This window comes from Synchiropus splendidus, chromosome 2 (genome assembly GCF_027744825.2).
Source record: "Synchiropus splendidus isolate RoL2022-P1 chromosome 2, RoL_Sspl_1.0, whole genome shotgun sequence".
Taxonomy (NCBI): Eukaryota; Metazoa; Chordata; class Actinopteri; order Syngnathiformes; family Callionymidae; genus Synchiropus; species Synchiropus splendidus.
This window is the reverse complement of record NC_071335.1, coordinates 17,101,322-17,113,141: the sequence shown is the minus strand read 5'-3', so window position 1 is coordinate 17,113,141 and position 11,820 is coordinate 17,101,322. Positions and strand designations below refer to the sequence as shown.

At 43.0% G+C, this 11,820-nt stretch overlaps 1 protein-coding gene across 2 annotated transcripts in view; it reads right to left on the bottom strand.

The window, feature by feature from the left end:
* The window catches only part of LOC128753789 (metal transporter CNNM2-like), a 40,341-nt gene that overhangs the window by 3,217 nt on the left and 25,304 nt on the right, over positions 1–11,820 (bottom strand). The window contains exons 2-8 of one of the 2 annotated variants that reach the window (XM_053855872.1): positions 7,755–7,898; positions 6,088–6,225; positions 4,276–4,445; positions 3,995–4,088; positions 1,937–1,955; positions 1,115–1,141; positions 595–796 (exon numbers count right to left, since the gene is read on the bottom strand). In XM_053855872.1, coding sequence (XP_053711847.1) covers positions 595–796; positions 1,115–1,141; positions 1,937–1,955; positions 3,995–4,088; positions 4,276–4,445; positions 6,088–6,225; positions 7,755–7,898 — 794 coding nt within the window. Of the gene's footprint in view, positions 1–594; positions 797–1,114; positions 1,142–1,936; positions 1,956–2,580; positions 2,644–3,994; positions 4,089–4,275; positions 4,446–6,087; positions 6,226–7,754; positions 7,899–11,820 lie in introns of both variants that reach the window. The other variant, XM_053855871.1, reaches the window with a different exon arrangement.

Sequence of the window (11,820 nt, the reverse complement as noted above, 5' to 3'; positions counted from 1 at the left end):
AGATTATTTTAAAAATAAGAAGAATTAATATAAATACAAAGAATCATCAGCAAAAAATTCAGTAAATGCAGAAACCAGTTTACAGTAATTTATCTCAGTTCAAATAAAACAAATGCACAATAATACGGAATATTTGAGCCCATAGATTGCAATTTTTTGGGTTCAAACAGTCAAATATGGGGTTAAAGTTTTGAAAATAAATGAATTCTTCGCAAGTTCTGAGCAAAAGGGAAGTGAAATGAAAGATTTATGAAGAAGAAAACCAGGGGAAAACATCACTACAGTGAGTGGTGAGGGACACCCTGGAAAGGTCACCAGGTCACACAGACAGACTCACTGCTACAGACAATTTAGAGTCACCCCTGTATGTTTTTGGTTGGGGGAGGAAACCGGAGTGTGTAGACGAACCCTTTTTTTTCACAATTTGATGTTTTGTAGTCAAGACGGAGTCAATAGCTTCTTAGCTCGACACAACTACACAGTGGTCTATTTGTCAGTCTGTGAGCGGCCATGTTGGCAACAGGCCACAGACCCCCGTCTCCCTCTGTCACGGCAGGGACTCTTCCTAGCAGCCCCGCCCAGTCCAAGACTCACCTTGATGAACTGCAGGTCTGAGCGCGCCCGGACCGAGTAGTCTGGCACGTAGATCTGCAGGAAGGAGTTGAGCTGGTTGTTGCTGCTGCCCAGAGTCGGCGTGATGGCGTCGATCCGGTCGCTGCGGTTCAGAGAGTCCGAGTGGTTGAGTCCAAACGGTCGTGGAGGAGACTTGTTCTCTGCCAGAGGAAACCACAGTACACTTCATACACTCGACGTAACTTTGGACAACAGAACAGTTGGGAACAATTCCCAAGCTGTTCCCTGGTGTCAATGAGGGAGACGCGGAGGAGACAAAGTTCGGGAGGCCAGGGAAGCAGAGGAGGACAGTCAGTGAGGGTCATAGATGGTGTGACGAGAGAGGAGGATCGAGGCGGGTTGAGGTGGAGGAGACTTGCTGAGTCAACCTCTGATGGGAAATGCGCGTCACACGACATTGCAATGACAACAAATGTCCACGGGGAGGTGCTATAATCCAAGCGGAGAAACAGCGTCAATTCACCCCAGAAAAAAAAGACACTACCTGTATGTGTTGGCATGGCAACGACTGAGCAATCGCTTAATCAAAGATGAGTGAAAAAGACCAACTGATGCTATATATTATAATACATTAAACAGTAGTTATGAACTGTGGAGTGTGATGGAACAAAGGAACAGTGGGAAGTGGTTACGATTACACTTGAACATCAATATGACGAAAATAAACAAGTCGAATAAAATGCTTTTTCACTATGTAATAAACATGAAGATGAAATAGGACGAAGATTCCAGTTCGAGTTAAAGACTTTCCAGCCTTTAGCAAGGATGTGGAAAACCACCATAATCGATAGCAAATAAGTTACTTCTGGGAAGAAATTTGACTCCAATGAGTCACATTTGAGACGTTCTGCAGCGATGGAAAGCTCGTCCAATCAGAGCAGTGTACGGTGCAGGAGGGCCAATCAGGAGGCTTTGTTTGCAGGCTAAGGTGCAGCACAGGTTCAGCACTTCCTAGTTTGAGTTGTGTATGACTTGTTGGGACAAAATGACATGGAGCACTTGTGTACATCTTGAGCAGAGTCGAGCCTCCAAGTACTGCTCTGAGGAAGCCCAGTCTGTCGCCCCCTTGAGGAGGTCGAATTGCCTTATGCGCCGTAGCGCGTTTGCTCAGCAGCACCGGGAGTGGAGCGTCTGAAATAAGCGCGGCAGTCTGGTTTTCTCTGTGACGCCGCATGGAAATATGGTCAGTAAATCTCTTGAAGTTTCGGGAGTCCCCAGTGTTGAACTGATGTTTTTCTCTCTTTTAATTAAAGGCAGATTATGTTTTCCACTTCTTAAGGAAGCCTAGTGAAATCGTGGAAACGGCTTGACCGACACTAATGCTACTACACTGGCTGGAATGTATGTAATCTGATGTCGGAATATGAGCGCGTACGTGTGTGTGTGTGTGTGTGTGTCTGAGTGGCCCATGTGAACCCCCACAGATTAGTACTCCACTTTCTAGATTAAAAAAAAAAAAAAAAAAAGCGCCGTGTGTGACAGGAACGCTCACATTTCGCGTCCGCGTCGGACTAATGTGTGCACAGCTTGTCGCGACGTGGATGAGAAAACAGGAGAAGGCGAGCGTGCGTGTGCTTGTGTTTGTGTTCATGGCTTCGCGTTATGTGGCGAGCGAGTGATCTCCTCGTACATGTGTGGGAACATGAGAACGTGCCTGCGTGTGTGTGTATGTGCGCAACGTGGCGTCCAGCAGGGGGCTGTAGCTGTAGGTCTTGTTTATGTAGGCAGAGGGTCAGAGGTGAGAGGCGAGGGGGGGCGGAGCTTAGGGGCCTCCAGTCTCCAGCACCATTCAGCCACTTGAGGAATGGCTCGGAAGATGAGTGTGTTACAGTCCCACACTGTTTCTCACTTTTACACTCGCACGGTGCATTCAGACCCATTCTCACACTGGCACAGCGACACGGCTCTTGCACAATGATGTTTGGAGATATTGAAAGACCACGGTACCTGGAGACCCTGCGAGTGATTCAGTTCGACTGACCACGAAGGTGCGGGACAGCGACAGAGGCACTTCAGGACATGAAAAGGAGAAGGAAGAAGTGAGACACCAATCACACTGACATGTGAATGAGACAGTGAGCTGTTACTCCAAGCACAGAGCCTCATTTGATCATAAACTGCAGCAACACTCCAGCACAATACGTAGGATAGGGCCACGTTTCTGTCTCACCAAAACTTTCTAGATAATACAACAATAAGAAATAATTATAATTCTGTTCATTAAATGTAAAATAAGAAACTTATGGCAATTTCCCCCATGATATTTCCTAGTTTTTTAATAAACACACTTTTTTTCTGAAATAAATAACTGTGACACAGTAAATAACTAAAAATAAATCTGAGGAAACATTTGGAAAAGTAGAAAAAGGGGGAGAGAAAATTTTCAATTGGATTAGACTGCCTTTACACAAACAAATAAAATAAGGAAAGAAAAAAAATAGAAAAAAGAAAAATAAATCCAATACAAAAAAGCACCAGGACAGGAAAAAGACTTACAAACAATTAATGTCAAGAATAAAAGGGGGACAATTATGAATCCAATGGATTATAAAAGAAAAATAAAATGAATATAAAAATAATTTACCATAGATGAACTGCATAGTTAATGTTTATGGAAAGAAATAAAATGAATGCAATTCTGGAGTAGAAACAAAAATACAAAAAAATAATCTGGAGTATATAGCACTTGAAACAAATTTAACTTAATTTAACTTAACAAAACATGATTTACTGAAAAGAGCCAGAGAAAATATCTATTCTAGTTCTGAAAGAAAGTTTATTAAAAGGCATTATTAAAAAAATAATAAAAATAATAAAAGTGAAACATCAAAAGATGCCCTGATCAGAAGGTATGAAGTTCCCACAGCATGGCAGGTTTCTAAGTTTGACCAGTAGGTGTCTCTCAGATCCTGGCCGCCCAGGATGAAACCGCTGCAGTTTATGAATGGAGAGCGAGGACGCACTCTCCTGACGTCACCGCAGTCAAGGAAAATTGATGCTTGTGTGTTGACTGACATCAAACTCACGTCAATCTGGACAGTAAACTGAATAAAGGTTGTTTCAACACGCCACTAGTATCATTCCTAAGTCAGTGCACATACCTGGAGAAACTTGTTTTTAGTTTTAGTTTTGCAAATAAACATAATTAAAATGAGCTTTAAAATAAATGCACATGGCAGCATTGATCACTGTGTATCACCACAATACAACGATACAGCAGGAGACATTGATTTTGATAGACTGTTGCTGACAAGTTATTTGTGAGGAGCCGGGGAAGGGGCGGGGCGTACACTTGTCTCAGATAGTCTGAACCGCTAAAGTCTAATGTTTGTCAATAAAAGCTGATGTTCCAGCGTCTCACCTGGAGATGTGGTCAGAGCCATTGTCCCGTAGAAGGAAAAAGGTCCTGCTTGAAACTTCATCCCCTCTTTTCCAGCCTCCACCTCCACCTGCCCCTGTCGCACCACACACAGAAAACACCCTGAATAAAAACAGCAGATCACCTTCTGCTACTGTGCATTAGCACAGAGATAGCTTGACTTAGGAGCGTCCCCACTTGGGAGCGATTAGCTAGCTAGCTTGGGACACACCATTGCGAAGCCTCTGGTCATCATGAAGCCAAATATTGTGGCGACCACAAACCTGCAGGATGAGGATGAAATAATCCACAGGCTTGTTCCTGTGGAAGAGGTAGTGCTCCGCTGCTCGCTTGTTCTTCTCGTCGTACTTCATCTCCTGGATCACGTTGGGGTGCTTCAGCAAGCGCAGCAGAATCTTTTCAGACATTTGCACGGGTGAGAAAGGGTCCACCTCTGCAGGGACACCAAGGCAGGCAAATAAGACAGACAGAAACACGACAGGCACTTTGAGTTTGAAGTCGTCCATCTTTACTGACGTTGGTGACATCGCACTTCAACACACAACCACCCTGCAGAGAACCTTGAACTCTGATCTGGGATCCCTGGCATTGAGTCAATAGAGTCTTTTGTCGTCCTTATGATGGCAGATAAGAAGACTCCATCATCACAGCCAAGCAAAAAAGGAAGTGATGGAGGAGAGGAACGGTGCTCTCAGGTGCATCTAAGAAGGCTGTCAATAGACTTTTCATCTTGTTTACTCGCACTAAAGCCGTTGGCTTGCAATGAATCACTTTTATTCTGTTCTAAATGCAACTAAGGGAAGATTTGAACAACACAAGGGTTTAATTTTAAAATATTGTCAGAAGAAAAGATCATGTATTATGTATTATACTTATGTACTCATTTACGTAAAAAAATTCAGCATAAAAACTCAAACTATCGTGATGAAATTAACTTATGAGACTGGGCTCACCATGATCATCATTTTACCTTGTAAAACCACCAGTGGATCTGTCACAGATACAGCCTTCTAACACTGCAGTGACTGACATAAAAGGCATCATGGGAAAAGCAAAAACAACTTCCTCACAGACAATTACGCACCAGAGATACATAGCTTTTCACCCGGATGGAATCTATTCATGCAACTTACCGGTGGAATGACGACGCGTTCATCGCCATACACATCTCAAACAACCTGCTTGATAGTCTTTTGCTACTGTAAATGTTTCCCAAGTAGCAGAACTGAATCCTTCATCTCCATTTACTCATGAAAAAGTGTGTTGGGGTTGTTGATTTTCTTCGGTTAGCATGAAGGTTTTTGTCATTAAGGTAGCTACCATGACTGACCTCATGCTGCCATGACACACACCATGTTGACAACTGTTTCACTTCTCAGAGGAGCTGCAACTTCCTCTGGGTGTCGATAATTTCATGACAAATGTTAAGTAAGGTGAGACACAACTTCTTCTGGCAAGGAAGAGCAATATCGCGTATTGCGTAGGAGATCTGCTAGCATCAAGAAACTCTTCAAAGGCAGTCACCAGTGAACTAGAACCTAGCTGATGTTCTGATGAGTCTCCATGAGAAGGTGCTCTTCATCAGCCATCATAGACGGCCAAGTCAAGGCTTGCTAGGTCGGTCACAGTTCTGCAGCATCCATCATCATCTGCTGAACATTCCCCACTGCCTGCTACGACGTCGGTTTCCCCAGGGAAAGTGGATGAAATATTTCACATTTTACACTAAGCACAGTGACTTGTGTGAGAACCGGCTCGTCTGCCAAAAATGCCGCGAGTGATGTCACCGAGTGAGCAAGCGCTGTGTTGTTTTTAAAGCTGCAAGTGAGGATCATAACATGAAAAGATTCATGTGCGTGTTTTTGGGCACAAGCTGTCTCCGCAGTCGGCACACTCTCAACCCACGTGCACACATACCCACACTCTGGCTCACAACCACACAACATACTGGCTCGGCTCGACACCCACCAGCACAAAAAACTTTTAAGACTTGATACCACATGTACGCACACATGCACAGCGAGGAGCTAAAGACACACACCGAGGGAAGTCAAGCAGCAACACTACCCACTTGCCTGTTGCTAGGAAACGCAGGGTAGCCAGCAGAAGCTGAGGTGATATTTTAACCTTCATTTCATTGTCAGTCAGCTTGAAGGCCGAGAAATCCTGCTTCCTCTCCCGATGGGTGATTTTCTTCTTGGTCTTGTTGTCAGCTGAGGAAGGAAAAGGAAAGGTCGTCTTGAGAAAGTGTCCGGCGGCAGCGGAGGGGTCAAATCCACCTCCTTCCACAGCCGCTGTCGGCTCAGGTTAGCGGGGGACTAAACTTGAGTTACCCAAAGAGTTCCAGAAACATAGCTGCAGGTCCGTTCTCAGAATAGGGGGTGAGCTATAGGGGGCTACGTTGTTAGCTTAGCACATTCTTATCATTGCTCCCAGCCATATGTAGAGGCACAACAAATAAACAGGCGACTCTCCCGCAACTCAAGTGTCTCACAACCGGAGCCCACTGCACTTACCTCAAAAGTAGGAAGAGAAACTCTTTTCACCTTTTACTTAGTGCAAATTTAAAACAAAATATTCCAAATTAGTCCTTTAAAGACACTGGAAAGTGACCGTGACCACCAAGTCTGTTCAAACTTGCGTGGTGCAACCCAACTTTAGGTCACACTAGAATGAGATCTTCTGATAGTTGTATAGAGATTTTGAAGGCTGTGTGTGATCCCTAGATAGTATTTAAGCTAGAAGCCGAGTTACTTACGATGTCAGAGCATTTTCACGCCAAGTCAAGCACTACAAAGAAAGACAGTTTAAATGTCCTATAGTTGTGTATATTATATAAATCATATCTACTGTGTGTTACTATCTGTGATGGCACAGAATATTTGTGCTTTTAGCACCAATAATTAAACCATTAATAATATAAAACTTGCAATGTATAACAGTTCTCTTAAAGGGGATGTATGCTTCTCTCTTGGTAAGTTATCTATTGTGTCAGCAAGATGACACATTATCTTAGCCTTTCTGAGTCATTTAGTTTTAAATAGAAGCCAACACAGCATGTTATGTCATGTATGTATCACAACAGCTTGTTCATGTAACTTGCAAGGGCTCATGGGATCGATGACACTGTAAACTGTGCCACTAGCAACTTTAGCTAACTAACAACTTTAGCTAGCTAAGTATTGCCTTGAAAGATAAAGAAGTAAGTTTGAGTCTGTGAGCGAGAGGAACATGCGGTGAAGTTCACTTTTGAAGGGGGTGGCTGATGGCATCAGTGGAAGCTGGTTTGTCGCCCACGTCTGTAGTTCTTTGATGACCTTATACATTGTCGTCCTTGAATGTAAACAAAAAGTTTCAAGCGAGGCGGCCATTTTGCAATCTTTTAACTTGTTATAACGTTGGAATTACAAACATTTTTGTGACCTTGTTTCCAAGCTGCTATATTGGTAAGTGAGATTTGATCGTTGAAGAAAAATAAATAGCACAATAGCGCCCCTTGCAGGCCCAAACATTCATCATGTATTTCATGTTCAGATCATTTTGGAACTCTCAAACCAATACTGTCACTTATATTAAAGGTCATAATCCAATACTAAACTAAAAATATCGGTTGCATCTTGCTTCCAACAGCATTTCAAACAGATCCGGTTGAGCATTTAGAACAAAGTAGTAGGAGTCAAGGTCCGTGTAGCATTAGAATTACATGATCTTTACATGGTCACAATTGTAGAACTCCACTTACTGTACAAGTCTGTCTCATCCAGGATCTCTGACTTGATGATCTCCTCAATAACATCCTCCAGGGTGACGATCCCCAGAACCTCGTAGAAGGGGTCTCCCTCGCCCTCGTTGTTCACCCTCTGCACTATGGCCAGGTGGGATTTACCTGGCGAAAGAAAGCAGACGCAAAAGTCATGCACATGACCCAGCAAGCGGTGCTCTTCTGTTTTCACTTCTGAGACGTGAAGTGACTCAGATGTGCCTGAATGTGAAGTTCACACTTGTGTAAGACACAGCAGGCGACGGCAGAGGATCCGGCCATCGTCAGAGTGTTAACAGTGACAGTCAACATACAGTCACACAGTCCAGAGTTTCATCACCCGAACCCCTCCAGGCCCCCTCCCTGGCTCACATCTGTGTTCCCAGGACCCTCCAGTGTACTATATGAAAAAGACACAAACTGCCATGTATGCGGAGAATACTGTCACGCAAAACGCTAAACAAATTCTTCGCCTTTTCTCAGCTTGTGATCATTTAAAAGGAATTTTCCAGAGACCCAGGCTAATATTAGTCCCCACAAAATGAAGTTTCCATTCAGCCCCGGCAACATTCTCACCGAGCAGGGGGAAGGAGCCGCGCAGGCGAAGCCTTTGCCGGGTGATCAGATTGTCTTAGAATGGGCTGTTTGCATGCAGAGACACCAAGGTGTAAATAATGGAGGGTGTCAAGTGTGGCTGCACGTGTGTGTGTGTGTGCGTGCACCGCAGTGTTCGAGCAAGAGTGGAGGAGAACAGCTTCATCACTGACTCACCCCGTATTCAGGTGCAGCCTCAGCGCTTGTTGGCTGCTTTGCTGCAGCAAAGTGCGGAGGGACAGACGTCTGCCTGACCACCGACACTGTTTATTGCACTGCAGCCCACTGACGGCAGGCGGATACTTCTACAGCAGCACTCCCACATGCACTGTATGCACAAGTGACACTTGGAAGTGTTCACAGTCATTTTCAGTGTTTACTCAATTAATTCTGACTTATCAGGTGAATTCAAGAAAGAAAAGAGATATTTTCTGTGAAGAGATACCGTTGTTTCTACTGGATATTTTTTCCAACAGACAAAATAGGCTGCATCCACTTGGGGCTGGCTGCCTCATCAACCAATGTACCTTCACTGACAATAAAAAAAATCTCACACTGATATTACATATGAGTTACATACATCTAAATCACTGATTATTTATTGTTGTGCAGCTATGCTTTTGGTTCATGAAGTGTCTTTGAATGTGTGTCTCCATAAGACAGAACATAGCAACTTTACTCACACAGCGATGAATGATCGTTGGACTTCTTTAATTTGTCAAATAACTGTAATTTTGAATATAAAATGTGAGTCATCCCATGTGGAAAAAAATCAAATAAAAAAGTGAATTCTTTGTGTTCCATTCATGAAGATGTAGAAGAAGAGAAACGTTCCTAGATGGCAGAAGAGGCACTTGAGACAATGTTGACTGTGTCAGTGAATGATTGGGAGCATTGCCTCATCACTGAGTGTTGACATTAACTTGGGCAAACACAAATGCAGCGTCAATGGTTAAAGTCATCAGACCTCGAAAGTCCTTGAGCGCGCAGTCACTCCGCTCCACACTTTGTTAGAATTGGTTTCTGCCGTACATGATGAAGAGAAAGGAGACACACTGAATTTTCTATTCATGGTTTCGACAGGCCACAAGGAGTGTAACAGTAAAGACAGTTTCATAATGGATATTAACGTGACTCAATATTTAGCATGGGTTGATCGATCTTATTTTAAGTTCATTTGTGTCAGGAACAGTATGTGTGAATTCTTTCATCGGAGATTCATCAGAGACGCCAAGCCCCCAAGTAAATAGATCAACATCAAGCACCCAAAGTTGCGCATGGAGTAACAGAAACAGAACAGAAGATGGAGATCTGCCCTCTAGCTCAGCTCTTTTAACAATGCACCAACACAAAAATGTTTTGGAAAGAAGTTGGTTGGCTTAGAAGCCGATTTTGGTTTTTGGTTCTGTGCTTCCACATGAGTAAAGAAAGGCTTGTATCCCAGCTCTCCTGAAGCTATTGGAAATAAAGCTGTGGCTGAGTTCATCTGTGAGGATCAAGTACTTAGAACTTGTGACTCAATTGGCATTTATTCGTACCAAGTGAAAACATTATTTTCTGTTTGTTTTCTACATTTTCTCATTATTTTATTTAATGTTATTTTTATATTTTTTTTTTATAATTCTTATTGATCTGTGGTTCTGTCTTTATATAAATAAAAATCCGAATGTGACTTTTTAAGTATTAGTCATTTTCTATGACTGTGTATCAAAAATGGTACCGAGTAAGTCTTTTCTTTCCAATATAGAGTTTGAAAATTTAGCACAGTGACAACTCTAGGATCGGGGGTGTGGAGAGTAGAGGACCGCTGAATGCAGCACTGCAAATGTCACTGGTTGATGCTGAGATTGAGACTTTCGAAAATTCAGGTGCCAACATTTTTCAGTGCCTGTTTGGTTTTCAACGCTGAAACAACACAGCTGAAAATGGATGTTGTGACTTCAATACATCTGAGACAGACTGATGGAAACCATTTAGTCAAATGTGTAATGTTGTAATAAGAAGATGGATTGGCAAGTTTCTTAACCTCAAACTTGTTACATGCTGGACAGTGGAGGAGCTCTTCTTGGCCACAGCGCAGATCATGAGCTGCCTGCAACTGTCACGTCACCACAGTGGGTCTTATTAGAGGACATCACCGCTCTTCTTGCTCCGAATGGAGCTGCTAACTAAAGAGAGCAGCTCCCCTGGTGCTGGTAATTCTTTAATTACAGCACTAAACCAACTTCTGGAGCCAAGAGATTGAGAGAGACCCCAAAGTGAAAATCATGAAAAGTACACTTGTTTTAGAGTCTATCAAGACAGGTCTCACTGAGATCTATTTGGATCCTCCGCACATCATCCACCTGATAAAGTTCTTATATGGATGTAGGAATAAAGCAGCGTCCATGGATGCACAGAAATGGTAGTTACCTGAAACTTTGTGACCATGAATACTAGCCAAGTAGTGATGGATTGATGAGGTTTCATGAAACAGTGTTCTAAGATATGAGGTTTTCAATGAAATAGTTGTTCAAATCTAAAGAATATACTGCAGACAGCGCCATTTTGAGGCCTTTGAAAACTCAGCTTTCACAGTTCTATGACACAAATTATAGACGACTAAAGGTGGCAGCCTTCAGTCACACACCAGTAGATGAACATGACATAACCGACCCATCATCTCAGAACTATCTCGCTCTTGCTGTTCAGTCCAGCTGACCTTATGTTGCAGCTAAAACTAAAGCAGTTATTGTGTCACAGTTAACTCTGACTTACCAAAGTTTTGGGAGTTCAATGGTTACGGTCTCCTGATTCCTAATGTACTCTGATAATGTTCGATGCTTTCAGAGTCAGAAGAAGCCTGCACCCATCCCTCTAAAACTGATGTTCAAGATCCTCTACTCCAGCATCTGAGAGACAGAGAGGCGCCAGCTGCTCAGTCTTCCACACTGAAAAGACATGTCAATGATGACAGCTTGACAACATCTCTGAATGGATGAGAGTATTTGTGGTGATCTCTGCTTGTCACACATGTAAGCCTGCTGATAACGTCCGAGCTCAAACACGGGTTGACTTGTTAACACACACTCAAAGTAACAGCTCCAGTTGTTTGACTAGATTACCGGGGTTACCTATTACAGATGACCTGTTGTAATGGCTTTAACAGAGGCTGCACAGGTCACTTCAACAAAGTGTGACAAGTTATTCAGTAGCCACGGAGGAAAAATAATATTTATTCTAAATCTGCTCATTCAAGTCGCATGAGACTCTGTAGTGAGAGTAAGAAGATGTCACTCAGTCTGAAGGCATTGAAAACGCCTGTCCCTGCATCAGATTAATCTTGGACTATACATTTTTCTATATTAGATATAGATCTATAGATAGTTCTGTATACTCATCTACAAAGTTTTCCTAACTTTATTGGGACATTACTATGCGACTAAACGTCATAGTCGATTATAATCGACAACCA